Source organism: Phocoena sinus, chromosome 10 (genome assembly GCF_008692025.1).
Source record: "Phocoena sinus isolate mPhoSin1 chromosome 10, mPhoSin1.pri, whole genome shotgun sequence".
Classification (NCBI taxonomy): Eukaryota; Metazoa; Chordata; class Mammalia; order Artiodactyla; family Phocoenidae; genus Phocoena; species Phocoena sinus.
This window is the reverse complement of record NC_045772.1, coordinates 78,524,815-78,551,598: the sequence shown is the minus strand read 5'-3', so window position 1 is coordinate 78,551,598 and position 26,784 is coordinate 78,524,815. Positions and strand designations below refer to the sequence as shown.

Here is a 26,784-nt window from a genome sequence, read left to right as displayed (position 1 = left end):
CAATGCCATCTCTTCAAATCCACATATTTAAGTACCATTTAGGGAACAAAGTGTGCTTTGAATTTGGCAAATTTCTCTTATTTGAATTACAAATCCATAGTCCAGCAAAAATGGATTTCCATGTTTCTAAAAGTGTGTTTTCCAGTTGCCAAGCTCAACAAACTGTCAAACTCAAAAGAAAATTAGAGATGAATGAAAAATCTCAAAATGTCTTCTCTCAATCTACTGAAGAAAAGAAAAACTTTCTGAAGGTATCACCCACTGTAGATCTAGCAAATTGGTGAGTGTGCATGCGTGTGTTTTAAATGGAGACAGGCAAGACACAAATTACCTAAGACTCCAATCGAAGTAATAGAGAGTACCGTTGCATATTTATTCATTTACGCATTCATTCAGCACATGTTTTCTGTAATTGCTATAGAAAGCATGGCATAGTAATTAAGAATTGGGCTGCTGTATGGAGGTTCCTCATAAAACTAAAAATAGAGCTGCCATATGATCCAGCAATCCCACTCCTGGGCATATATCCAGACAAAACTATAATTCAAAAAGATACATGCTGGGGCTTCCCTTGTGGTGCAGTGGTTAAGAATCCATCTGCCAGTGCAGGGGATGTGGGTTCAAGCCCTGGTCTGGGAAGATCACACATGCCGCCGAGTAACTAAGCCTGTGTGCCACAACTACTAAGCCTGCACTCTAGAGCCCGTGAGCCACAACTACTGAGCCCGTGTGCCACAACTACTGAAACCTGCACGCCTAGAGCCCATGCTCTGCAACAAGAGAAGGAATGAGAAGCCCGTGCACCGCAATGAAGAGTAGCCCCCACTCGCCACAGCTAGAGAAAGCCTGCGTGCAGCAACGAAGACCCAATGCAGCCAAAAATAAATAAATAAAATAAATAACTTTATTTAAAAAAAAGATACATGCACCCCTATGTTCATAGCAGCACTATTTACAATAGCCAAGACATGGAAACAACGTAAATGCCCATCAACAGATGAATGGATAAAGAAGATGTAGTGTGTGTATATATATATATATATATATATATATATATATATATATATATAATGGAATATTACTCAGCCTTCAAAAAGAATGGAATAATGCCATTTACAGCAACATGGATGGACCTAGAGATTATCATACCAAGGGAAGTAAGTCAGAAAGAGAAAGACAAATACCATATGATATCACTTGTATGTGGAATCTAAAATACAACACAAATGAACAAAACTACAAAACAGAAACAGACTCACAGACATTGAGAACAGACTTTTGGCTGCCAAGGCAGGGGGAGGGGGTAGGGAAGGGAAGGAATGGGAGTTTGGGATCAGCAGAGGCAAACTATTGTATACAGGATGGATAAACAAGGTCCTACTGTAGAGCACAGAGAACTATACTCAATGTCCTATGATAAGCCATAATGGAAAAGAATATATAAAAAAAGAATGTATATATATGTATAACTGTACAGCAGAAATTAACACAACATTATAAATCAACTATACTTTAATAAAATCAAAAAAAAAAAAGAATTGGGCTGCCAGTACTTGGCTACATGGATTGGAATCCCAACCCCACCATTTACTGTCCCTGTGACCTTACTTCCCCTCTATGTACCCAAGTGTAACAAAGGGATAAAAATAGTACCTATTTCAGAGGGTTGTTCTGAGGATTAAATGGATTAAAACAGGTGAAGCCCTGAGAACAATGCCTAGCAAACAGTCAGCACTTTGTCATGTTAGCCTCTATTCTTTTTTTTTTTTGCGGTACGCGGGCCTCTCACTGTTGTGGCCTCTCCCATTGCAGAGCACAGGCTCTGGACGCGCAGGCTCAGCGGCCATGGCTCATGGGCCCAGCCGCTCCGTGGCATGTGGGATCTTCGCGGACCGGGGCACGAACCCGTGTCCCCTGCATTGGCAGGCGGACTCTCAACCACTGCGCCACCAGGGAAGCCCAGCCTCTACTCTTATTACTACTACTAGGAGTAGTATGTCACGAGCACATTTAAAAACAGATGGCATTAGTGTCAAACACTAACTAACACTGGTCAAATGGTAACACAAGAAACTCAAGATTTTTAGGAACTGATTAACTAGTTTAGGATTAGCCAGGGTATTTTTTTTTTTCTGGTTGCCTCTAAGAAACTGTTTATTGACCTCCATATCAGAAGATGATTAAGAAAAATTAAAAGGAAGAACACCCAAGTTAGTTATTTTTTTTTCTCATATGGAGTTAACTAAAGAGATTTGATGGGAAAGGACTTTGAAACTGTAGGCTAAAATGCCACGTGGACAGGGTTGTGATGTCTGACGTGGCCTCAGTAACAAGGCCAGGGCACCTGAGCTCTAGAGCATCTGTATTTACCTCTTTACTACACTGCTCACATTGAGTTGTATTCCTTAGTTCATTTGTCTTTGGGCTCCTTAAATAGATGTATTTTGTTTTTTTCAGCCCCATGTCTTTGGCATCTATCTCCCAGTGGTATAAGTAATAGGACCTCCCACATGTCAAGTATATAATGGAAACAGAAGAGTGGGTGAGACAGACAATCCTGCCCACAAAGACAACGGAGAGGGATTCAGGCAAGGAGACACTGTGATATACGGTGACAGTGTCACAGAAGGAGAAGCACAAGTTTCCTGGAAGGCAACCAGGAGTGATACCCAGACTGGTGTTTATATAGACAGATTCTTTACAACTGTCATAAACCAAATGCCTGGAAACACTGGCTACCATTAACACCAGCAGCTGTGTAATACGAAGATATGCATGAAAAAAATCTGCAGCTACTTGAGATCTTTAAAACATCCTTATAACCAAACTGTGGAGAGTTGAAAGGTGTTTTTCCTGAAAGGAATAAAATTGACGTCCTCATGTTCTAACTTGCTAAAGTCAGATACCACCGCTTTCAAGTGCAATTACTCTTATACCTGACTTAATTTTACCTTTTCCCCACATTCTTGTTGCTCCAGAATAGGCAAAGAGATCACCTTTTTCATCTAAAACCCATTTTGGGATTTATGAGCTGGGTCTCCACAGGAATGCAATTTTCAAAGTCCAAAGAAGTAATGGGATTTAAAAGACCATCCATGTCTAGAGCAAGGAATCACATCCCATACCTTCGGTAACCCCCAAGGACAGCCTCAAGACTCTGGCTCTATGACAAATGTTTTCAATGTCTATCTTTCTTGTCCTTTCATTTGACTGTAAATTTCAAAGAATGATTAACTCCACTTATTAAAAAATGAAAGGGACCACCACTGCAGGAGAAAAATACCTTCTAGATGTTTATTTAAAACAAATTCCACCTTCTCTGGAAGGGCAATGCATTTATCTTAAAAAGGAGTATCCTTAATCCCTCAAGTTCAATTTCATTTACCTCATCTGGCTAGATGTCCTGACCTAAGCGGATCACTCCCAGTCTCTACTGATTTGTGAGATCCAGAGGAAATGAATACGAGCTATTTATAGGACAACTTTAATTAAAAATGCTTGTGACCCAGAGAACGGTTCTGACAAATAATACTGTCACCAGAGTCCCCAGCCAACCGCTGTCTCAGCATGAAATTGGCCTTCGAGGGCAATGGTTAAAAATGGGCAGCACGCAGCCGTGGGCTTCCCTCCAAGGCTCAAAAGCATTTTCAGTGGGGTGGACATGAAATGGGCCTCGCGGGATAGAGAAAACACCATCAACATCTCCACGTTTTACATGCTGTAATTACCGATATGGCATGTTTTTTACCTCAAGGAAGAGAAAGTGAAAAGTAGATCTGAAAAAGGACGTTTGACTGTCATTTATTCTCTTGGGCCAACTGATACACTTGGAAAAGATTTCTTATAGTTCAAGTTGCAGCAACCACGAGGACAAAGGGACATGGGCTCAATGCAGCAATCTTCAAACTTCTTGGTTTACACTCTAAAATGTACTGAGGACCCCAAAGGGCTTTGTTTATGTGGTCTACATCTATCAATGTGTACCATAACAGGAATGAAGCTGAGAAATTTTTATTTAATAAACTAATAAATAAACTAATATTTATTATTTATTTAGAATAATAAACAAACATAACACAATAATAAGAAAATATATTTTCCAAAGCCAAAAAAATTAGTGAGAATAGTGGCATCATTTTCTATTTTTCCAAGTCTTTTAAATGTCTGGCTTGATAGAAGACAGCTGGGTTCTTGTATCTATTTTTGTACTAATCTGTTTCTATATGTTTTTTAGTTGAAGTATGTGAAGAAACCTGGTCTCACACAGACATTTAGTTGGAAAGGGGAGAATATTTTCATACTCTTTTCATGACTGTGAATATATCACGTAGCCTCTAAAGAACCACTGTACACTGGGGAGAGAATGAGAGTAAAAAAAGGCAAATTACTTGTTAGTATTATAAAAACTGCACAGGCCTTCTTGGACCTCAGGCGTGCCCAGTCAACCCTTTGTGAACCACTGGCGTAATGAATGGCTTGTAACATGTGTTCTTACTGTATGGCAGATATAGGGTGTGATGTTCCAAAGTGGTGAAGGACCTACAGAGATGGGGCTGGAAGGTTGTGCTCTGACATCATGGCCATGCGTCTGAGCTGCTTTCCATAAGTACTTTCACTCTGGCCAATGATACGAGCACGCAGAGCTATCGTGTATCTCCCCATTAGCCAAATGACTATTACAAACCTGGGAAGTGTAGGACAACTGAATGTTTAAACTCATGTCAGTGACTTTGCTAAGCAACTCTTTAAGACACAGCGGCTCAAAACATAAAGCAAAGATGCCTGCTTTCTCATCCTTTCCTTTGCTTTTACTTTCCTTACAAAACAGTTCTTCCCCCATCAGTCATTGACATGGACGTTTAACGAGAAATGTGCAGCCAACATTTGAAGTCTAATTCTCTTTCTCATTCAACTGCAATGAATCAATTAACTTGGCATTCCTCCTCACCAAGGACATGTTAGGTATTTCTAATCCTGAATTTTCTCATCGCCCAGCAGACTGTGATCCATATCACCCTGTGACAATTTAAGAAAGAAAGAAATGATCACTTTAAAGAAGAAATGCCAAGAATCATAAAATAAAAGCTAAAGAGCAAACACTATGACAAGTGTAAGAGACCACAGCTGTGTCACACTGTCCAGAGACCAGGAAGAGTGAGGGGAAGCTAAATTTACATAGAATTGCAGCTTTCTCCATCTCCAAACTCTTCTCATGCCCTTTTGTCCTCATTCTCTGCACTTTCAGGCACATGAATTTCCTCCCATAAGAGGAAGGGATCGTACTGTTCCCCACCCGACAGCCCTCAGGTGGTCTAATTCCTGTAGCCAGAAAGCTTTTCCTAATAATTTTAATCTTGTTGATATCTATAAGTTCTTAAGGTATCAGACTAAATATCACTCTTTGGCCAGCGCTCACTGCTCCCTGTATTAGGTTAGGTCCCTATAACATTCTCACTGGTACTCTATTCTCTCTTTGCCCTTTTGTCACAACTGGGTTAGACATTGGGGAAAGGGTGGTAATTCTTCACTTAAGAGTATCCTTACCTTTTAGACTCTAAGTTCCATGAGTTGAGGCCCATACCTTGCTACTTCAGCAATTTCTAATACTTGGTGATACCTAAATGTTCAATAAATATGTGCTGAATAATTTAATCAATAAATTATTACGGTAGGGTTCAGCGCAAGGTGACCTGACCACAAATGCAATGGTATATGTGCCTGAATCTACCCAAAAGATGGCACTTGTCAAAGAAGAGACACTGACCGTGGACCTCTCTTATTTTTGATCTATACTTCTAACTTATATTTTACTGTTCCAATTTTCTCTTCATTCTTGTATCAGGTGAAGTCATATCCCAAAATACATAAAAGAAAAGTATTTTAAGTGTTATCAAATTAATTAATTGAGTTTTCCAATAGGCTATAAACCTGGGGCTAGCAATAATGTACGGTGGATCAAGTCATTATGTTAACTTCATTTCCTTTACTGCTAGTGTAATGCAAGCTATATAATCTATGGCAAGAGTAGGCTAGTTAAAAATGATGGTGGGCTTGTAAATGTTTACAATCCTATCTGTGAAGTTGGAGTAGAGCCAGTTCTGAATGCTAATAGAAATCCAAAAGAGGCTAGTAAGCCAGAGACCATCCGGACTTCAAATCTACGAGTTTATTTTCTGTCCTGTCTTCTTGACTTCTATGCTGCAGTAGACACAGAGGGGCAAATTTATTCTGGATCCTTTTATGTATCTAACATCTATGACAACTCATGTTATGAGGTTTCCTCTATCATTTTTCTTCCCCCCTCCCACCTGGCCCCTTGTATACCTAACCTTGTTAACTACAGCCCCATTACCACAGTCCAATCATGGGACCCCAGCATCATACAGTGAAAGAGCAGTGGGGAAGGAATCGAGTTACCAGGCTCCAGTCTTGGTCCTGACACTAGTTATTTGTATGACCTTAAGCAGTACTTAATTCTGTGCACCTCATATTTTTATCTACAAAATGAGAGGGTTAAAAATTCTTGAAGGTTTTCCTCCCCACACTACTCTTCATTTTCCCCTCGGAGGGATTACCTACTCATAATATGGACTCATTTATTTGAAGTCCTAAGTCTGTCTTTAGCCCTGATCTCTCCCACTGTCATCTGTCCACATGCTATTTCCATTTAAATGTTCCGCTAACATTCAAGACTTAGAGGCTGCACACTGCTGGTGGCACAGTGTATTGGTACCACTCTTTTAGAAAGCAGTTTAGTAACACATCTAAAAAGTCATGAAATGCTGATACTCTTTGATATGGGAATTCAACTTCTAGGAATCTATCATTAGGAAATGATTCAAAGTATTGTTTTAGGGCTTCCCTGGTGGCACAGTGGTTAAGAATCCATCTGCCAATGCAGGGGACACAGGTTTGAGCCGTGGTCCGGGAAAAGCCCACATGCCACGGAGCAACTAAGCCCGTGCACCACAACTACTGAGGCTGCGTGCCATAACTACTGAAGCCCACGCGACTAGAGCCTGTGCTCTGCAACAAGAGAAGCCACCACCACGAGAAGCCTGGGTGCTGCAACTAGTGAAAGGCCTGTGCTCAGCAATGAAGACTCAAAGTAGTCAAAAATAAATAAATAAATAAATTAAACAAACAAAAAAAAGTAACTTTTCATGAATTTGGAGTTCGTCAATTTAGAAAAGGAATACAACTTGAAACTTTTGGATACAGTATTTACTAACACAAATTGCTTTTCACAATATTAACATGTTAATGCTTTATTTGTATAGAAACCATAGCACTAATTAAAGTGGAGCCTTAAGTTATTCATGAAAATATTCATTAGCACTTGGTGTTACAGGGATAGTTTTAGACACTCTTAAAATGTTAGATCCATATAGCTATCAATTTTCAGATTTGGAAACTGAGGCTCAGAGAGGTAAAGCACTCCTCACCAGAGTCTGTACAGGCAAGGAAGTGGGGTCTGTACATAGTCTGTACTATGAAGTGGGGTCTACAATCAGGCTGCCGCCCTGTTCACTGTCAAATGCTCCTAAAAGCACAGCACAGGGGAACTGACCTCCAAAGTGCATTAAGTCCAGAGATGCTGTATGAATACCCGCCTGCTTTATGCAGTGAAGTACCCTGAGCCCTAGAGAAGGAACAGGCATACAAGGAAGACAAGACTTTTCTTATAAAACTTGCAGCCTTGTGAGGAAAAATAAACCTGACAAACTGTTCAAACTATAGTTCAGATGTTAATTCAAGAAATAAAAATAGGGCTTCCCTGGTGGCGCAGTGGTTGAGAGTCCGCCTGCCGATGCAGGGGACACGGGTTCGTGCCCCGGTCTGGGAGGATCCCACATGCCGCGGAGCGGCTGGGCCCGTGAGCCATGGCCGCTGAGCCTGCGCGTCCGGAGCCTGTCCTCCGCAACGGGAGAGGCCACAACAGTGAGAGGCCCGCGTAACGCATAAAAAAAAAAAAAAAAAAAAAAAAAAAAAAAAAAAAGAAATAAAAATATATGATTGGTTTGTGAGTTGATGCATGTTCCCAAAGATGTCACAGGAGCTCCGAGGAAAATCTAACAACTCCCATGCGATGGGGAGGTGGATGAGTGTTGGCGGAGGACGTGAAAGTTGAACTGAATCTTGAAATATGAGGATGATTTAGAAGGAGAGAAAGAAAAGACGGCACTATAGGAAGATGGAACTGTGTGAATGTCTGTAAAGAGCTCCCCCAAAACAACACACCGTGTCGTCACTGGTATTAGGTGAGTGACTTTGTCATTTATTTTCAGGGTAATTTGCATCAAGAAGAGTGCTTCAGTGTTCACTATCTGTCCCGCCAAGTTGTGAAAAAATATATGACTGGGAACTCAATGCAATGCTTTATTTATTCACTTACAGAGAAACGGAGGCAGCTTTCAAAAATATAGAGCACAAATTGAATAAAATAAATTATTAAGAAAAATGATAAACCGAGTACAAGCAGTGCACACAGAAAAGCAGCCTATCCCATCCAGGTGGCGGTTAGTCGGAGGTGGGCCCAAGGGGGACAAAACTAGAATTGATTTTTTTAGCATTTGTAAGATCCTTCATGCATTAGATTAAAAATAAAGCAAAAAACGTGTAATTCAGGAGAAGGCTGGCCGTTCCTAATACTGAGACATGACAGAAATTTCTCCCTCGAGTCCTCATTCAGAAGCCAGTGAACCATGTAACAGGTGTTGGCCTCAACCCCGCCCCAACCCTGCAGTTAGAAGGAGTAGTTTCACCTGGCTGTCCTCACACTGTCCCTCAGCGAAGGACAAGGGCACGACGTGAGGCGCGGTTCCGTTATGAAACAGCATGGTGGCCCACATGCCCAGCCCTACTTCAAATACGAGTAAAATCTAGATCACGTACTGGATTGCAGGAGCTACATGGTCTTCAGTTCATATCCATTCATTTATTCACTCAGTATTTACTGCTTGCATACAAAGTGACAGACATGGGGGGAGAGCCTTGAGTAAAAGAGACAGCCATTCTCATGGAGACTGGCTCACGGAAATATTCTAGTGGTGGGAGAAAGATCACAGGCAAATAGATGTATGTTAGACGGTGATAAATGCTCTGGAGAGAAGTCAGCCAGGGCCAGGAGACGGAGAAACATGTGGGGCAGTGAGGGAGTTATTCTGAAAGGGTAATCACGGACAGCCCCCTGATACGGAACTATGTGGGCAGAAACCAGCATGAGGCGAGGAAGGAACTCTGACGTCTGGCAGAACAGTGTTGCAGGCAAACGGCACAGTTAGTGCAAAGGCCCTAACCTTGTGTGCGGCTTGTCTGAGTAGCTGCAAGACACCCAACCAGGCAGAGGCAGGGAGGGTCTTCCTATGAAAATGAAGGAGCCGGGATGAGGTGAGAAAAGAGAATAATGATGGAATCAATCTTTTCTTCGGGAAACTCCCACTGTGTCTGCTTCAACACAAGCCAAAGGCAGCTGAGGACTGCCATGTATACCACAGAACACGGCGATCATCACTTCAGCTTAAACATTGTGCTAAAACAGGTATTAAAATCATCCACTACAGGGCATCCCTGGTGGCGCGGTGGTTTAGAGTCCGCCTGCCGATGCAGGGGACACGGGTTCGGGCCCTGGTCCGGGAAGATCCCACATGCCGCGGAGCGGCTGGGCCTGTGAGCCATGGCCTCTGAGCCTGCGCGTCCGGAGCCTGTGCTCCACAACGGGAGAGGCCACAGCAGTGAGAGGCCCGCGTACCGCAAAAAAAAAAAAAAAAAAAATCATCCACTACAGACACAGGCTTCTGTCTAAAGCCCACCTACACTATATGGAGAATATTAGAGCAAGACAACTAGACTTATCATTTCTGACACTTAAATATTCATGAGTGTCCTAATTTTGTTTCCTGGTGAAACCTCCAAAGTTTTGGAAACGCAAATTGCACCCCTCTGTACCTGACATGCAGCATCAAATCATTCATTATATTTAAGCCAATGCTGCAGGGCATCTTTCAAAGGTGCTAAGTTTAATTTTAAAAACAATCTGGCAATTGTGTGCATAGCAGAATCTACCTTCTATTGTGGGCACTTACGTGTGTCAACGAAACTATATCGTCAATTTAGAGAAGACAAGTTATATTTGTTTTCCCCACAGCAGGGGGCATGCATCCAGGACACCAAAACAAATGGTTTAGACATAGTGAGAAGAATGAGGGGGAATCAAAATACCCCTCTGCTTTACGCCGTGAGAAATGTTCTCTCTTAGGAGCCTGTCCTACAAGACTCTGTGATCTTCTAACAGTTATAAGACATAGGATCTATAAGATTATTGGTAATTGGTTCCAGAATGAGTTCAGAGATCTTAGACCATTAGCAATTCCCCAGAAAAATATAAGTGAGTAGTAATAAAACCAGAAAATACCATGTATTGTTCTTGTTAGATTTTGTCCCAAAGTGATGGAGAATATAGCAAGGGCCTATATAATGGACCATCTTTGTCTAGAGGCCACCTACATACACAAAGAATACTGGAGTGAGAAAACTAGGTTTGTAATTTCTATCAAGAAGAAAACTGACATAGAGATCAGTTGTCTAATATGAGCTTACAAGTTAAATGATACATATAAAAATCTGTGTAATATTAATTTATATATTCAACAGAAACATTTAAAAATATTATGTGAAACTAAATGGTAACAATTACCTGCTCAGCCAGTAATGAAGCTAAGCTTGAATATGCATCTGCAAACTCGGGACCATATTTAATGGAATCTTTCAGTAAGATGATAGCCTCTTCCTTTTTCTCCTGAGACCTATACGTTATAAGAGAGTAAAAAAGAACACCTTTTAATAAAACTTTAAACCCTCTGATTAGACTTGAAAATCTCATTTCTTTTAGCAAAGATTAACGGATTCACTCTGATTTTACTGCAAATGAATTACATTAGACTTCCTCCGGGTGCTAATAAGTTTCTGTCTCTGAATTCTCAATGGAAAGAGATGTTAAGATATAAATGACACTGCAGGTTATTCACTGATTTCTCTACCTTCCATTTCTCGCTGTGTGCTCTTGAGAGTTTTATTTAAAAATGTACAAGTTTATTAAGCAGAAAGTTTGACCTTCACAGGAGCAATTTTGGGCACATGACCTGGGTGGCATGGGAGCCAGTTTTCAACCATGTGGAGGATGGTTTGAACCCCTGCAGTACTAACTGCACCTCTGCAGGCTGGCTCCTAATGGGGTCTGAGCCACCTATCAGCAACAAGCCAGCCAAACTTCCCACGTTCATCTTTGCTTTTCTATCAAGAGAGATACCTTTTACACATAATTTGTGAAGTTAGAAGATACTGTGACTACTGGCTGGCAAAGAATGATCAGCTCTTTTATCCTCATATTTTTATTAAAAATCGGGCTGATGATCTTCATTTTAGTCTTCTTCCAGTGATTACATTTTTTTTTTTTCCTGCGGTATGTGGGCCTCTCACACTGTCGTGGCCCCTCCCGTTGCGGAGCACAGGCTCTGGACGTGCAGGCTCAGTGGCCATGGCTCATGGGCCCAGCCACTCCGCGGCATGTGGGATCTTCCCGGACCAGGGCCCGAACCCGTGTCCCCTGCATCGGCAGGCAGACTCTCAACCACTGCGCCACCAGGGAAGCCCCCAGTGATTACATTTTTTATTTAAAGAGAACTCAAGGCTTCAAAGTTGTTACCACTATTTTGGGCGAAAGTTCTCTTTCCTGTTAGTGTCATGGGGAAACACTGTGTCATTAGCCTGATATCAGTATCCCTGAAGCCAAAAATGTACGCTGGCAGTGATCAACTTTGCCATCAATACAATTCCACATACACTGACCACTTGCTAAATGCTAGACATTGTAATTGACAAAAGAGGTGGAATGAAGAATAGAACCACTGGAACTACGGAGGGCACACAGCCTCAGGGTCCCCCAACTTTATGAGTTACCAATACTGAACTGTGTGCTTATGTTTTTACTACGTAGGGTCAACAATCATTTATTCAACAATGAATATGTACCAAATGCTCTGGTCAATTTTCACATAACATCATTAATTTAATTCCCACAGCAATCCCAGGCAGCAGGTATTACTGTCCTATTATACTCATTTTTCTAATGAGAAAAATTTGGATTCAGAAAAGTCAAGTGACTCATCATATTTCCATAACTAGTGTTCTGACTCAAGATCTGGTGCTCTTCCATCACACTATACTGGCTTATTCTAACTACTTAGAAATCCACCTCCTATGAGCTTGATGCCCGAAGTGTGAACCATGGGCCAGTAATCATCAACATCACCTAGGAGCTGGTTAGCAGTACAGAGTCTCAGGCCCCATCTGGACCTAAAGAATCAGACCCTGAATGTTAGAAAGATTCTCAGGTAATTTGTACTCACACTGAGATTTTAATAGCGCGGCTCCCTGAATTATCAAAGGCAGCTGAGAGTAGCTCCTGCTATATAGAACCCCTATGTAGGGCTTCAGGCTCTACAGGATGAAGATCTATAGGGGAAAACTAGTATTGACTCCATGCGTTTGAGTTCCAAGTACTAGAAGCAACATGTTACAAGACGATTTTACGTAGAAGGCAGTCTCCTATCACAGACCTTGAAAAAAAGGTCATGTTTCCAGCAGAGGCATTGCATCCAATGTCTCTCTTGCATTCAATACACTATTCAATGTAGCAAACATGAAAACATTTGTCATTGCGTTAGCTATTTCCCAGGGGAGGTGGCTGTCCACACTATCCTCTCCTTAATGGGGTCTAACTAACTCAAACTCTGGCTCCTCTCGATGCATAGTCCTGCCCTTGATATCAAGGTGTAACACTTGTGTCATTAAGTGGCTCATCTTTGGGATGTGGCTTTAAAGTTGTGCAGTTATAAGAAACTGGCATTATAGCTCTCTCAGCGCTGCTTTCTTGTCAATCCATTCATTTAGTTGACAAACATTCAGAGTGTCTGTAAGACTATGGAAGACCACTATGTTTACATATGCTTGGGTTTCTAAAATATACCTTGAAGTAATTCTTTCATGGGCACATGTTTTTAAATGAAAACTTTTTTTTTTAACATCTTGTAATTGCTTTACAATGTTGTGCTAGTTTCTGCTGTATAACAAAGTGAATCATCTATACATATACATATATCCCCATATCCCCTCTGTCTTGTGCCTCCCTCCCACCCTCCCTATCCCACCCCTCTAGGTCGTCACAAAGCACTGAGCTGATCTCCCTGTGCTATGCTGCTGCTTCCCACTAGCTATCTATTTTACATTTGGTAGTGTATATATGTCAATGCCACTCTCTCACTTCGTCCCAGCTTACCCTTCCCCCTCCCCATGTCCTCAAGTCCATTCTCTAGATCTGCGTCTTTATTCCTGTCCTGCCCCTAGGTTCATCAGAACCTTTTTTTTTTTTTTAGATTCCATATATATGTGTTAGCATATATATATAGTATTTGTTAGTATTTGTTTTTCTCGTTCTGACTTACTTCACTCTGTATGACAGACTCTAGGTCCATCCACCTCACTACAAATAACTCAATTTCCTTTCTTTTTATGGCTGAGTAATATTCCATGGTATATATGTGCCACATCTTCTTTATCCATTTACCTGTTAGGTTGCTTCCATGACCTGGCTATTGTAAATAGTGCTGCAATGTACATTGTGGTACATGTCTCTTTTTGAATTATGGTTTTCTCATGGTATATGCCCAGTAGTGGGATTGCCGGGTCATATGGTAGTTCTATTTTTATGAAAACTTACTTTTAATCCTGGTAATTTAACTATTGGTTTCATGGTTAGAAGAAGTCTTCCTCCAAGGATTTCGTAAATCTTTATTAACATTAGTTTGGAAATTTTCCCAAAATCCAAAGGAAGATATAGATTTAGGAAACTAAGTCTGAAAATTAAGCCCCTCAGGACATAATTTAGCTTGGATATTCTTTAAAATCAGCAGAGAAAAAGCCACAACAATTTGATAGCAAAGAGTTAATGATTTTCATTTGTTATGGCTCACATCAGTTAGAATGACAGCTTAATCTTTCATATATAAACTCAGTGAGGTTAATTACCACTTACTACAGTGAGTGAATCTAAATACTTGGGGTTGTCCATTCACGTTCATGTGACATATTGGAAAAGTCAGCATCAAAGTTATGTACAGGGAACTCGAATTCTTTATGAAAAACTGTACCTCTATTAATCTCTTGAGGGACTGACTTGATATACTTTTTTAAAAAAATTAATTTATTTATTTCTGGCTGTGTTGGGTCTTCATTGCTGTGTGCGGGCTTTCTCTAATTGCGGCGAGCAGGGGCTACTCTTTGGTGCGGTGCATGGGCTCTAGGTGTGCGGGCTTCAGTAGCTGTAGGCACACGGGCTCATTAGTTGTGGCTTGTAGGCTCTAGAGCGCAGCCTCAGTAGCTGTGGTGCACGGGCTTAGCTGCTCCGCGGCATGTGGGATATTCCCGGACCAGGGCTGGAACCCGTGTCCCCTGTATTGGCAGGTGGATTCTTAACTACTGTGCCACCAGGTAAGTCCCTGACTGATATACTTTCAAAAAACATCTCATCATGTAATTTCACATGGTATGTAAGTATTACGAGATGCAAAAACTGGGGCAGATGAGATTTTTTCCTCTTAGCTCTGCACTCTTGGATGACTCTGCTTTTCCCTGGGAGCCTTTGAAAGTCATTAGAGCCCAACAGGGGTCAGGCACATGCCAAGTTGACAGATATTTTTAAATGTTTTTTTAAGAAAGCCCAAGAAATGAATAAGTGGTAAATTTATTTTTGTTGTTTATGTTTCTGAAAGGAAGAGGAATAGCAGGGAAGATATATTTCTTCTGTGGTTTCTCTTTTGCTCACCCTTTGGTCGAAGTTTATGAAATTGGTGTGATTTTGACACAGTAACTTACAGCAAATAATCACCTAAATAGAACCTTCCTTGGCCGTATAGTAACGGAATTACCACATGAGAATTGAACTTCACTGCAACCTGTTTCTTCAATAGCATCCTTTCATATCTGCATTATGGCCCATGTTTCTTTGCTAATTATCCCATATTCAGAAACAAGGGCAATATTCCTACAATTATATTGGATTATTGCAGCCTAGAGTGCATCTTACTGAGTGGTGCTTGCTAACAGCTTAGTTCACACCCTGTTTCTAGTTCCCTCTTTCTCCTCCTTCTATTTACAGACAACTAAAAGATACATTCTTTTTCTAGAGCACTGCTCTCAACACATTCCCTTATATAAAAATCTTCATTAATGCCCTACTGCTTGCAGATAGACTCTTAGTTTAAAACCCTCTATAGTATGGTCCTGACCAATGTTCCAAATATACCCAGTGGTGTGGACGAGTAGGTACTGGTCCAGCCAGATTGAGTGGCCTTTGGTATCTATTCTACAGAACCTAAGAGATCACTACTCCACTGCTTCTCTGCCCTCACTGTAGGTTTAAAATCACTTGAGGTGCTTTTGTAAAGGCCTTAGTGTTCTGAGGTTGGGCCTTTTAATAGCTCTGATGATCCCCTTATCAGAGCTCCTAACCATGCAACACAATCAAAAACCATATAGATGCTACCTTTCTTAAATTTTGATTTTCTTTTTGAGCCTCCATTAAGAAGAAAAGATAGGGGAATCGCTATCAAAAGCCTTGTTCTGGCCTCCAAGGGGGCAGCTGTCCTTTGTTCTTTAGCTCAACATTCTGAGCAGTAACTGGGCTTGAGCCCACTGGGCTTCTGCAAGGCCCTGGCACAGCACCTGAAGGGCTGCCCCAGTGCCTTCAGCGGGGGGGTGGGAGTCTATCAGTGAGGGCGCCACACAGGTAGGTTTTTAAAGCTTCAGGTTTCACAGTAGTTGTCTGCTGAACATTTACTCTCTGCTAAAGACAGAGTTAAGTGATTCCTTTGCATTATTTAATTCCCATTAAGCATTATGAATTATGCAAAATTATCTCCATTATAAAGATTTAGAAAACAATACTAGCAACTACCACCCCAACAAAAATAAAAACCTGAGATTTGAAGAGCTCACACGATTTGCCCTGACCACACAGCTACTATACCACTAGGATTCGAATATGGAACTTCAACTTTCACGTGTTCCATCACCAGGCCATGATTGGCCTTTCTGCATCCACTCTGTTAAATGTCATGTGCTCTGTCTGTGACCATTACTAAGTTGTAAGCTCTTTCATAGGCAGGACCCATATCTTATTAATCTTACTTCTTTTATCCCAGAGACTAGTACAGTGATCTGCACAAATAGAAATTCAATAATCGCTAAATTATTTTTTAAAAACCATGGTTTTAATATTTTCTTTATTCCTAGGTCTTCGTAAATCTGCTTAAATAAGCTTTCTTTTTAAATAACAGAGGAGAATGATATATTTATCTATTTTATATTTCTGTTTCTACAGCTTTTTCAATATTGTAGAAGTGAGCCTAGAAAAAGAGAAGCATCCCATGCCTTAGACTCATAAGAAAATTACAAGTATAGCTTCCATTTATTGAGCACTTCTTATTTAGCAGGCACTGTTAAGCAGCTTCTCTAGCTTAACTGTGAAGGGTAGCTAAAAGCACAGATTCAAAAGCCAGAATGACTGGGTTATGACTCCATCTCTACTATTTCCTAACTGTGCTCCCTTAGGCAAATTGTCCGCCCTGCGTCTCTGGCACACAGTAGGTATTATATATTTTGGCTTTTAGTAGCTCATTTAATGTTTCTAAAATCATCAATTAAAACCTATATTCCCCCCACCACTTTTATTTATTTATTTTTAATTAATTAATTAATTTGTGTTTTTTTTTGGCTGCGTTGGGTCTTCGTTGCTGTGCGCGGGGTTCCTCTAGTTGCCGCGAGCGGGGGCTACTCTTCATTGCGGTGCGCGGGCTTATGCGGGCTGCTCTTGCTGCGGAGCGTGGGCTCCAGTAGTTGCGGCTCGCGGGCTCTAGAGCGTGGGCTCAGTAGTGTGGTGCACGGGCTTAGCTGCTCTGCGGTATGTGGGATCTTCCCGAACCAGGGCTCGAACCTGTTTCCCCTGCATCGGCAGGCAGATTCTTAACCACTGCGCCACCAGGGAAGTCACCTCCCCCTCACACACACACTTTTAAAAATGTGGTGTTTTTGAAATTCCTTCTAAAGTAATATATCAGTACTTTCACATTTCAAATTATTCATGAGAAATTTAAGTTAGATGTTAGAGTGATTTTTCCTGTGTCTGGTCTTATACCATAATGGATTTTGGGTGTAAAAATCATCATTAAATACACAACTGAGGGCTCCCCTGGTGGCGCAGTGGTTGAGAGTCCGCCTGCCGATGCAGGGGACGCGGGTTCGTGCCCCGGTCCAGGAGGATCCCACATGCCGCGGAGCGGCTGCGCCCGTGAGCCACGGCCACTGAGCCAGCGCGTCAGGAGCCTGTGCTCCGCAACGGGAGAGGCCACAACAGTGAGAGGCCCACGTACCGCAAAAAAAAAAAAAAAAAATACACAACTGAATAGCACTGCACTAAATGTAAAATAACCCAGTAATAAGCAGAGTCAAAACCCCTAAAAACCTCATTCTAAGGCAAATGTCAAGCTGAGGAGGCCTAAACGGCAGACTGATAGTTCAGAATCCACTCAGCTGCTATTAGAGCCACACAAAGGAGTAGGTCTTCATTTTGCAGGGGTGATGGCTAAAGGTGAATATTTAAGCAAGAAAGAATTAGGAGCAATTCTGAACTTCTTTTTCAGCCACGCCAGGAAAGCTTCTTAGAAAAGAAAGTTTTAAGCAGTTATTTCCATGTAAAAAGGAATAACAATAGAGGCAGAAAATTTCAAATAGACTTTACAAAATTCTTAATAATGGGAATTACCTTTGTATTCTGACAGTACAGATCACCCCTGGGCCAGCATTAGACAGTATTAAAACTCCCTAATGCATTCTTTTGGCTCTATAACAGGCAGTTTAGTGAAATCCAAAGCCCATTATCAATGTAAGCCCCCTCTATATAGGAATACTCTGTTAGCCATTTAGACTGAATTGACAAGTCAATTCAAAAGGGGGAAAATATGAAAATAACATCTTCCTCTGAATTCACCAAGCATGTGATACAGGTAACCAAGTCCACAGGTTGTTTTTCTGAATTCCAGAGAAAAAGCTTGAAGTACGTAGCTCATAACAGGTGAATAAATTGACAAAATGAAGCCTCAGTACATCCCCCGTCCAATTAGGCACGGGCACACCTTTTGTCTGGAGTCACAGAAAGGAACACTCTGAGATCCTCTGGAAACTCATGTCACACTCAGGACACTGAGGTCTGTCTGAGCTTCTGTGAAGGATTCAGCAGACACTGATGGAACTATTAGAGATCCCTGGGTAGGTGGGAGAAGCAGGGAGGAGTGAAGTGCTCCTGGGTTAGGAAATATTTATTGCCTCTCTGCATCCTGAATGTCTTCATCTGCCAAAGAAAGTCACCAGCCAATGATTGACAATCCTCCATGACCTAAAATATTCTATCTTCACTTTTTCCTTAGATCAACTGTTCTCAAATTTTAGTGCTTAAGAATCATTCAGTGTTTGATAAAATGTAGGATTCCAGGCTTCATAAGATTCAGTAGGTCTGAGGTAGGGCCAAGGAATCATTATTCTTAAAAAGCACCTCAGGTGATTCTGGTGAGGGTGGTCTTCAGCCTCTGCTTTAGAAACTCTGCCCTGGTTACTATGTGGGGTCTGCCTGATCAGTTGTTCCTTGATATAAGGCTAAAATGTAACAGGATGAGGAAAGGTAAAAGGAGAAAGAAGACTTTCTGGAACAATTGGAGCCAAAGAGAAGGGTCACAGTGGCTGGTTGATTTGCCCAGATGGGCGATACTTCTGGACGCCAGGTGATGTGGAGAAGCTGCAGTGGAGGTGCCTGGAGGGTGACGCTGCAATTGGAAGAGGCAGTTTTCTCTCTCGTAGAAGCTCTGTGGTGAATGCCCGCTTTTGTGCATCCAAGTCTTAGTGCCGGTGTTAGCCATATAGGCATCAACAGAAGTAAAAATCTCCTAATATTCTGCAAGCAAAACTCCGCTCCCTTAAGTCTCCCCCAGGAATTTCCAAAAGGCTAAACTTCCTGAGAAGGGGTCCCTGGGACCAATAACATCTTCCTCATTGAATTCATAAGAGAAGCATTAAGTAGAAATTAGATCTTGTTCATAATATGCAAATTTCGGCATTCAGCATTTGTAGTTTCCCAGGGAATTTTCCCTTTGGTTATACAGCAGTGGGGCTGTTTTTCTCGTGTGTTAAGTAACAACATTTGCCTCATCTCACTTTCCTGGCTCGGTCTCAGTGACAGATAGTTAGAAAAAGCAAATTTTCTAAAAGCAATTTTTAGAAAATTCAGCACATTTTCTTTTAGTAATTAAGGACCTGTTAAGTTTGTCAATTTAGAAAACTTTTTGGATTCCTGTGTACAATCTCATGACACATTCATTTAAACTGAAAGCAGATGCTTGCTTTGAAAGAGTATTGACATTTTGGGAGAATCTGGGAAATGCAATAACAGAAATAAATGGATTTGGCAATCCCCTTGGCAGTAGTAAAATTTCCTATTAACCACAGTGTGAACTTGGAATGCCGGGCAGTCTCTTAATTACCATTCCTTTGTTGGGGTGTTTTGTTGTTGTTGGATTCAGAAATGATGTCTCTCACAAAGGGAAAAGACTTTGATTTTGGGTGGGGAAGGGGGTGCTGATAGACTCTACCAGCTCCTCTGAAAAAACTGAATTGTGAAAATCAAATTATGAATGTCTGACTAAGGCTATCTTTTCAAAGCACATGTTTTTCTGCGGCTCTACTGTCTTTCCTAGTAGAAGGAAAAGAAGAAAATTGGATCCTACCCTGAGTAGCCTCTTTTATGTTCTAGTTTACTGGGCGATGCAATGGAAACCTAGTTTACAGGCCCTTGCCCTAGTGTTTCTGCTTGATTCATTATGGAAGCCACATAGGAGAACTGTCTGGAGGACAGGTTCATGTTATGTGGTGGTGAAGACTGCAAAGCCACACTCACTATAGTTAGAATTATGAGTATATCCCCTGCAATCCGCCCTCCCCCTCTCAGTGGGTTTGCAGGACGAGTCAGGTCACTCACCCGAGAACAATGGGAGGCAGTCGGGTGCCCGCCCCGCCCTGTGTGGTGTGCCTGGCCTTTAACACCTCTCTCCCCAGCTGAAAGCTGAGGAAGGGAACGATGGACAGTTCTGACGCTGTCTCGTCACACAGCTGCAGGCACGGAGACAGAGCTCACACAAAGACCTCACACAGGGGCCGGCACGGAGTAGGTCCTGAGGAAAGTTTCCTCCTGAGTCCCCTCCTCCCTTACTCCTTTGGCACTTGAGGTCTTCATCTGCTCGGTGAGGTCCCTGCCCTGGACCCCGGCAGCAGAACGCCTGCCCCCCGATGGCCTTGCTCCTGCACCACGTGTGCATGGAGGTGGGCTGGGAGGGGTGGGGGGACGAGTCCCAAGCCAGCATCTTTTCAAAGCACACAAAATATTTATGCCAAGCTCTTCCGTGATTTGAAGGAAAGCGTAGAAACCGTGTCCCCAGGTTGGGACCTGGAAGAGAAGGCAGCTGAGACTAGCCTGGTTTAGCCAGGATTCACCAATCCCGTAGATAAAGAGTCATTTTGATGATGCAGTGGAATGCACGTCCCTGGCTTTGGCTCAGGCGGGTTGCTGTCTAAATTCCAGCTCTGCCCTCACCAGCTGTATGACTTGGGTTAGATGTTCCACCTCCATGAGCCTCAGTGGCCGAATCTGTGAAAGGTGCACATTAATCTCTCCAGGCTCCTGTAATTGTGGGATAGATGCGCAAGGGCATCGTGCTTAGCAGAGCATCATGCGTGTGGGACGATGCAGTCCCTGGCAGCTCCCTGGGCTCCTTCCCCTCTCCAGCTGGAGTCTCACCTGGATTTTCTACCTGAAGCCTCACTGATTTCTCAGCAAAGGCAGGATGCTGCTCCAAGGTAGTATTGCCTCTGCAAAGGAAAGGGACTTCCAAATTCCTTTCTGATCTTCCATTTACATTTCAGTAAAGAGATTAGAAACTTGGAGTCATGGTTAAAACCATAGATTCCTGCAGCTAGACAGCTTTACAGAATCAACTGGTCCCATCTCTTATTTTGAAGAGAAGGAAACTGAGTCTCAAGGAGGTTGAATATTGCCTGAAACTGTTCAACAACAGGAATAGAAAATGTGTTACCTCCTTCTGATGTATTATTAACTTTAGACTAAGAAGATGAGCTTCAAATTGAAGTGAGGAATTATACCCCTGGACTAGTAATAATTAATAATAACTAAGGCTTATTTCATCTGTATTGGGGGCTAGGAACTACGTTAAGTACTTACACGCATTCTCCTGTTTAGGACTCATGGAGGACCTGGTTACTAGTACTATTTTTACTTTATAAGTGAGTGATTGGAGCCATTGCAAGATCCAGTTGTTCTCCCAAGGTCACACACTGCTATGTGGTAGAGCTGAGATCCAAACTCACCAAGCTCCACGACTCCTATTCCTGAGGACAGCATGGGGAGACAGTCAGCGCGGCCGCATGATGTAACCGAATGGCTGGCTCTAGAGGTCCCACTTCACAGCTCGGGTCACATGACCTCCCTCACTGTCCCCGGAGCTGTAACAGGGGAGTGAAGGTGCCTGCCCTCCACAAACACTCAGTGGGCAGGTTCATGAGACGTGAGGAGGTGCTTTGTAATTTGTCATTCAAGTGTTACTGTCCTTTTCACTTGGAGGAGGAGAGGTGGCAGAAAGGTTGAGGGCAGTCAGCCCTGCAGTGGTGGCACCACAGGAAAGCACCAGGGTGGGCCCTGTACGACGGAGGGAGGTTGGCAGAATTAGTAAGGTGTCAGCAAGAAGGGAGGAAGGCTTAAAGCTTCCTTCACCTCCCCAAGGTGCTTCCTGGGACAGACCCCCGCAGGCCACAGGCAAGCGGAGTCAGAGTGGACACAGACAACATGTATATTTCTCTTTCTGTCCTTGGTATTTCTCCTCCTGGTCTACACAGAGCATTTTTAGATTTTTTTGAGGCTCTCTAACAACTTACATTCTGAATTTAGTCTCTGTGTCAGGGCAAAGTTGATCTCCTACTGGGTTTGTGATAAAAAGTTGATATGCCCGGTTCTCTAAAGTAAGACAATGTACGCAAGAAGAAATTTCCAGTGAATACCTGCATTTCTAGTATTCTTTTAACTGATTTGTACCTTCTTTAAGCTATGAGTCAAGAGTTGTTCCAAGTCATTCCCCAGCACAGGAGCTTAAGGGCACTAGATTGCAAATGAGGCCAGGGAAGATTATGAGAGTTAAAGGGGTGGGAAAATGATTTTCGGGACAGGAAAGACCACTGAAAACTCCTATACTTGACAAAGCAGTCTGGTCTGTTTAATTATCCTCTGTCAGAAATATTTATGCAAGGAAAGAAAATGATGACCTTCCAATGCCTTCAAGAGCGTATAATTAAAGCTTGCTCTCCCTGACAGTACTTCCTGTGCAGAACTGTCTTCTGGCCTCAGGAGTGTTTATTGCAGCCATCACAGCAAAAGCAAGGATTGAGAAAAGGGACCCTTCCTTCTTCCTTGCAAACCACACTATGGATTTAAAACAACTCACTCACGCTCAAATCATTGGTAAACACAGCGTGACTGAGAAGAGTTTTGCTGCGGGAGAGTTACTTACAAAAATATTTTAATAATTAGCAATCTGTTTAGATACAAATAACTCCCAAATCTTGAGGAAGTAGGTAAACGTTCTCATCATTCCCTAGATAATTCAGTTTTGTACAGACATGGAATATAAGATGATGAAATGCAAATGAAACAATATTTTGGGTGAACTAGAAGAGCTGTTACTTTAAAACCTCTGTAATATTCTCTCAAATGTAGCTTGCATGTTTCTATTTCTCAAACAGTGACCAGGGGTCAGTTTGGCTGGGTGTCTGGGTTTATACAGTGTGGGGAGCAGCAGAAAATAAGGAAAAAAGTGGCAGGATTACGAGAAGTCCTGAATGTTCATACGTTTGGACTGTATGTGTGTATGTGATGGAGAATCAATGACACTTAGAGGGAGGGAGGAAGAAGAGTAGATATTGGAAATGGAAAAGAAACAATGTGTTATAATCCAAAAATGAAATAAAGAGCTTCAAAAACAGTGGGAGGTCAACAGGATCATATTCTTCACTTCAGAGAAATCATGGGGAGTGAGAGCCCAGAGAACCTTTGGAATTCACAGCTGCTGTTTAGAGAGCAGCTCCACCAGAGGCTGCATGAACAGGTTGGGGGAAGGAGAAGCACCAAGTGCCAACTGTTCTTCTCACCAATTTGATCAGAGAAAGGAAGGAGTGAGGAGAACCACTTGAGGGAGTAGCTGAACGGAGACGTTCCCCAGGGGAATGTGGGGCATGTGGAAGTTTGTGCAATGGGAAGAATCTGAAGACCTAAGAGAATGCCCATGATAATGGACAGGGAAAGGTAGAGAAAGAGAATCAAGAACACATGTGGATTTTACACTAATGACTAATGGCTAAAATAAAAGAGACTGACGGCACCAGATGTTAGTGAGGATGCTAAGCAAGTGGATCTCTCACCAGTGTTGATGGAGTGAAAAGCGGTACAGTTACTTTGGAGAACTGTTTATTTGGCAGGTTTTTAAAACATTAAAGATACATCTACCCACAATTCTATTCCTAGGTATTTATCCCAGAATACTAAACATACAAACCTATAAACAAACCAAGTATCTACCCACAGGAAAATGGATAAACAAATTACAGCATATTTACACAATGAAATACTACTCGTCAGTTAAAAAAAAACATGTAACATGCAACAACATGCATAAGACTCAAAAAAATCATGCTACAGAAAATATACAGATGCCAAAAAAGTATATATGTAATGTTCACCTTTAAATGAAGTTCTATGACAAGCTAAAACTAGCTTCTGGTGAAAAAATTTGAACAATGATTACCTCAGGGGAGGGAGAAATTTACTGGAAAGAGGCATGAGGGGTCTTTCTGGGGTGAAACGTTCTCTATGTTATTTTGGGGGTAATTACAACAGTATATAAAATTGCCAAAACTCATTGTACCAAACACTAAAGATTGTGCACTTTTGCATTTAATTATGCCTCAGTTTTAAAAAACCATATAACCGGGCTTCCCTGGTGGCGCAGTGGTTGAGAGTCCGCCTGCCGATGCAGGGGACACAGGTTCGTGCCTCGGTCTGGGAAGATCCCACATGACGCGGAGCGGCTGGGCCCATGAGCCATGGCCGCTGAGCCTGCACGTCCGGAGCCTGTGCTCCGCAACGGGAGAGGCCGCAACAGTGAGAGGCCTGCGTACTGCAAAAAACAAAAAAAACAGAAAAAGCAAAAAACCCCGCACATAACCACAGGTGTGAGCACTAGGCTTATTAGGGAGGCAAGACAACCCTTCCTCCCTTGGAAGAACAAAAGAAGAGGACATCTAGGAATATGTAAGAAATGAGGTAGGAAGAAGGGAAGCTGCAAAAATTAACCTTAAATGACTTGAATATTCTTAGTAAAAGTAAAGGATTATGTCATCTTCTGGGTGTGTGCATAGGCACTGAGGAGGGGAACAAAGGATACTTATATTAGGAAAACAGAAAATATTTGGGAGGTATTATAAGACCATAAGGGATGAATTTCTAATAGCTCTAACTCCTGATCCTGCTTTTCCCCCACAATGCTGTCTTCAGAGTTTTGTAAGGGGCCCATCAGACTCAGATGTATGTTTTTACCTCCAACACTTGAGAGACTGGATGAGGGTCTAGGATACACATACAGAGACACCGCATCTTGGAGCGGGGGCAGTGCAGTGAAAGATAATGTTAGATTACGTATAAAAATAAAATTAGTTATTACAGTGGTCTTCAGTCTCTCAAAGCTTGACACCACCTAACAAATCTTGTCCTTGAGTATTTATTTAATTGGGGGAGGGAGTGATTAGGGAAAAAGGCTTAAAGTGGTTCCCGGGGTGGGGAGAGGAGTGATAATGAGAAAAAGTCGAGAACTATTGGTCTGCCTACAAAATGCAGGCAATGGGGGTGGGTATCTTGAGTTGGAGGCACCGTTGAGCAAGTAAATGATGGTCAAGGTGTGAGTCTAAGCTGATGTCACATACATTAATGAAATAGATCAGATAAATGAGAGATGGGATTACACATTACACACATAAAAATCAGAACGGAGGTTCTAACAATGGTAAGGAGCAGGGCCACTAGGAATGAGGGAGTAAGAGGGAAATAACATTTGTCCCAGAAGGGAGTCATGTCAACGTCAAGGTCTTAAAGGGAGAGACAATGTGAGCACAGAGAGAGCTTGGAGGTGGCAGGTTGTTATCCCACGACCCCTTCCAAGGGTGAGAAGGAGTGACAGAGAGGGAAGGGAAGGGTGGGAAGAGGTTAATAAGTGAAGGGCCAAGAGAAACCTTTCAGAATTCAGGCAGTAGAGAATGAAAAGGTGTGCCTAATTAAAAAGCCCATGGCATGGCCATGTCGGTGAATGGTCAAGGTAGAGCAGAAGTGGCAGGCCCTGGAGGGAAGGCAGCAGAGGAACTGGGTGATGGATGCAACCGAATTCACTAAAGGTTGTAGAGTCCCTGAGGACGACAGGAGAATGTACAAGGCTGTGACATGGCCCTGATGAGGATGGAGATGGTGGCAATGAGCTGCTGGACTGGGCTTCAAAAGAGCTAGAGAAGAAGACCTGGAGAGAGACAGGTGTGAACTACATAAAGACCCCGAGGAGAAATCGCAATGGAGTTAAGACTACAGATAAGTAAGACTGGAGGTAACCTGGATGTTGACAGGTCACCATGGGAGTGGGGGTGGGAGAAGGATTTTATTCCAAGAGGAGGATGCAGAAGTTGCTCACCCAAAGTTGACATCCTAATGTGGTGAGAAGGACCTCAAAAAGTTGTTCTTTATCCAGTGGGCTGGCATTTTGGATTCTCTGGGGTTTCAGGTAAAAGGTAGAGAAAGGGGAGAACTGCTATCTTGAGTGTATAAACTTCCTTTTCATGAAATAAAAGGCAGTGTGGCTAATGCCAAAGCTATAAGGAAATTTATCCCAAACATTGAAATTTATTTCAGAGCTAATGGTTACCCTTTTTTCCACATCCTTTTATTCTTTAGAAATTCAATTTTCTAAAGGATTAGCCTAAAGAAAATAAAATGTATATTGTTATCAAACTCATCTGCTAAATAGCTCAATTTTGGAAATTCTATTTCATTTTCTTCTGACTTTTGATTATAAGATTTATTGTAACACCCATATAACACCCATATCCTATTATGTGAATAGAAGGTAATTTTGGCAATGGGAGGGACAATACGACTCTTTAAAATGAAAATATTCTGTTTCAGTAGCAAATACCAGACACTGTTTTACCCAAGCAGTCACAGAAGCATTTTCCCATGCCCTGAATTAAAGTATTCTATTATGTTCTCTTGAGCCATCAGGGATTTCTGCTCTTTCATTTCATAAAAACTGTATGCTAATCTTGCCTATTTTCTTTTACATTTTAGGTTCCAAGCAAAGCCAACAATAATTAATATAAACTAAGAATGCTGGCATGGAAAGCTGTTTGTCATCAATCTGTCACACTGTAAACGTGCTGTACAGAATCATAACAGATTAGCTTCAAAGTCCAGGGAAATGGTCATGAAAGAGGTCAAATATATTTGGATAAGAGTCAGTGACATGC

At 42.1% G+C, this 26,784-nt stretch overlaps 1 protein-coding gene across 4 annotated transcripts in view; it reads right to left on the bottom strand.

Annotated features, from left to right (window-relative positions):
- TMTC1 (transmembrane O-mannosyltransferase targeting cadherins 1) overlaps positions 1-26,784 on the bottom strand; it is a 264,581-nt gene that overhangs the window by 21,850 nt on the left and 215,947 nt on the right. For all 4 annotated transcript variants that reach the window (XM_032646464.1, XM_032646467.1, XM_032646465.1 and 1 more), the window contains one exon: positions 10,697-10,805. In XM_032646464.1, the coding sequence (XP_032502355.1) occupies positions 10,697-10,805 (109 nt within the window). The remainder of the gene's footprint in view (positions 1-10,696; positions 10,806-26,784) is intronic.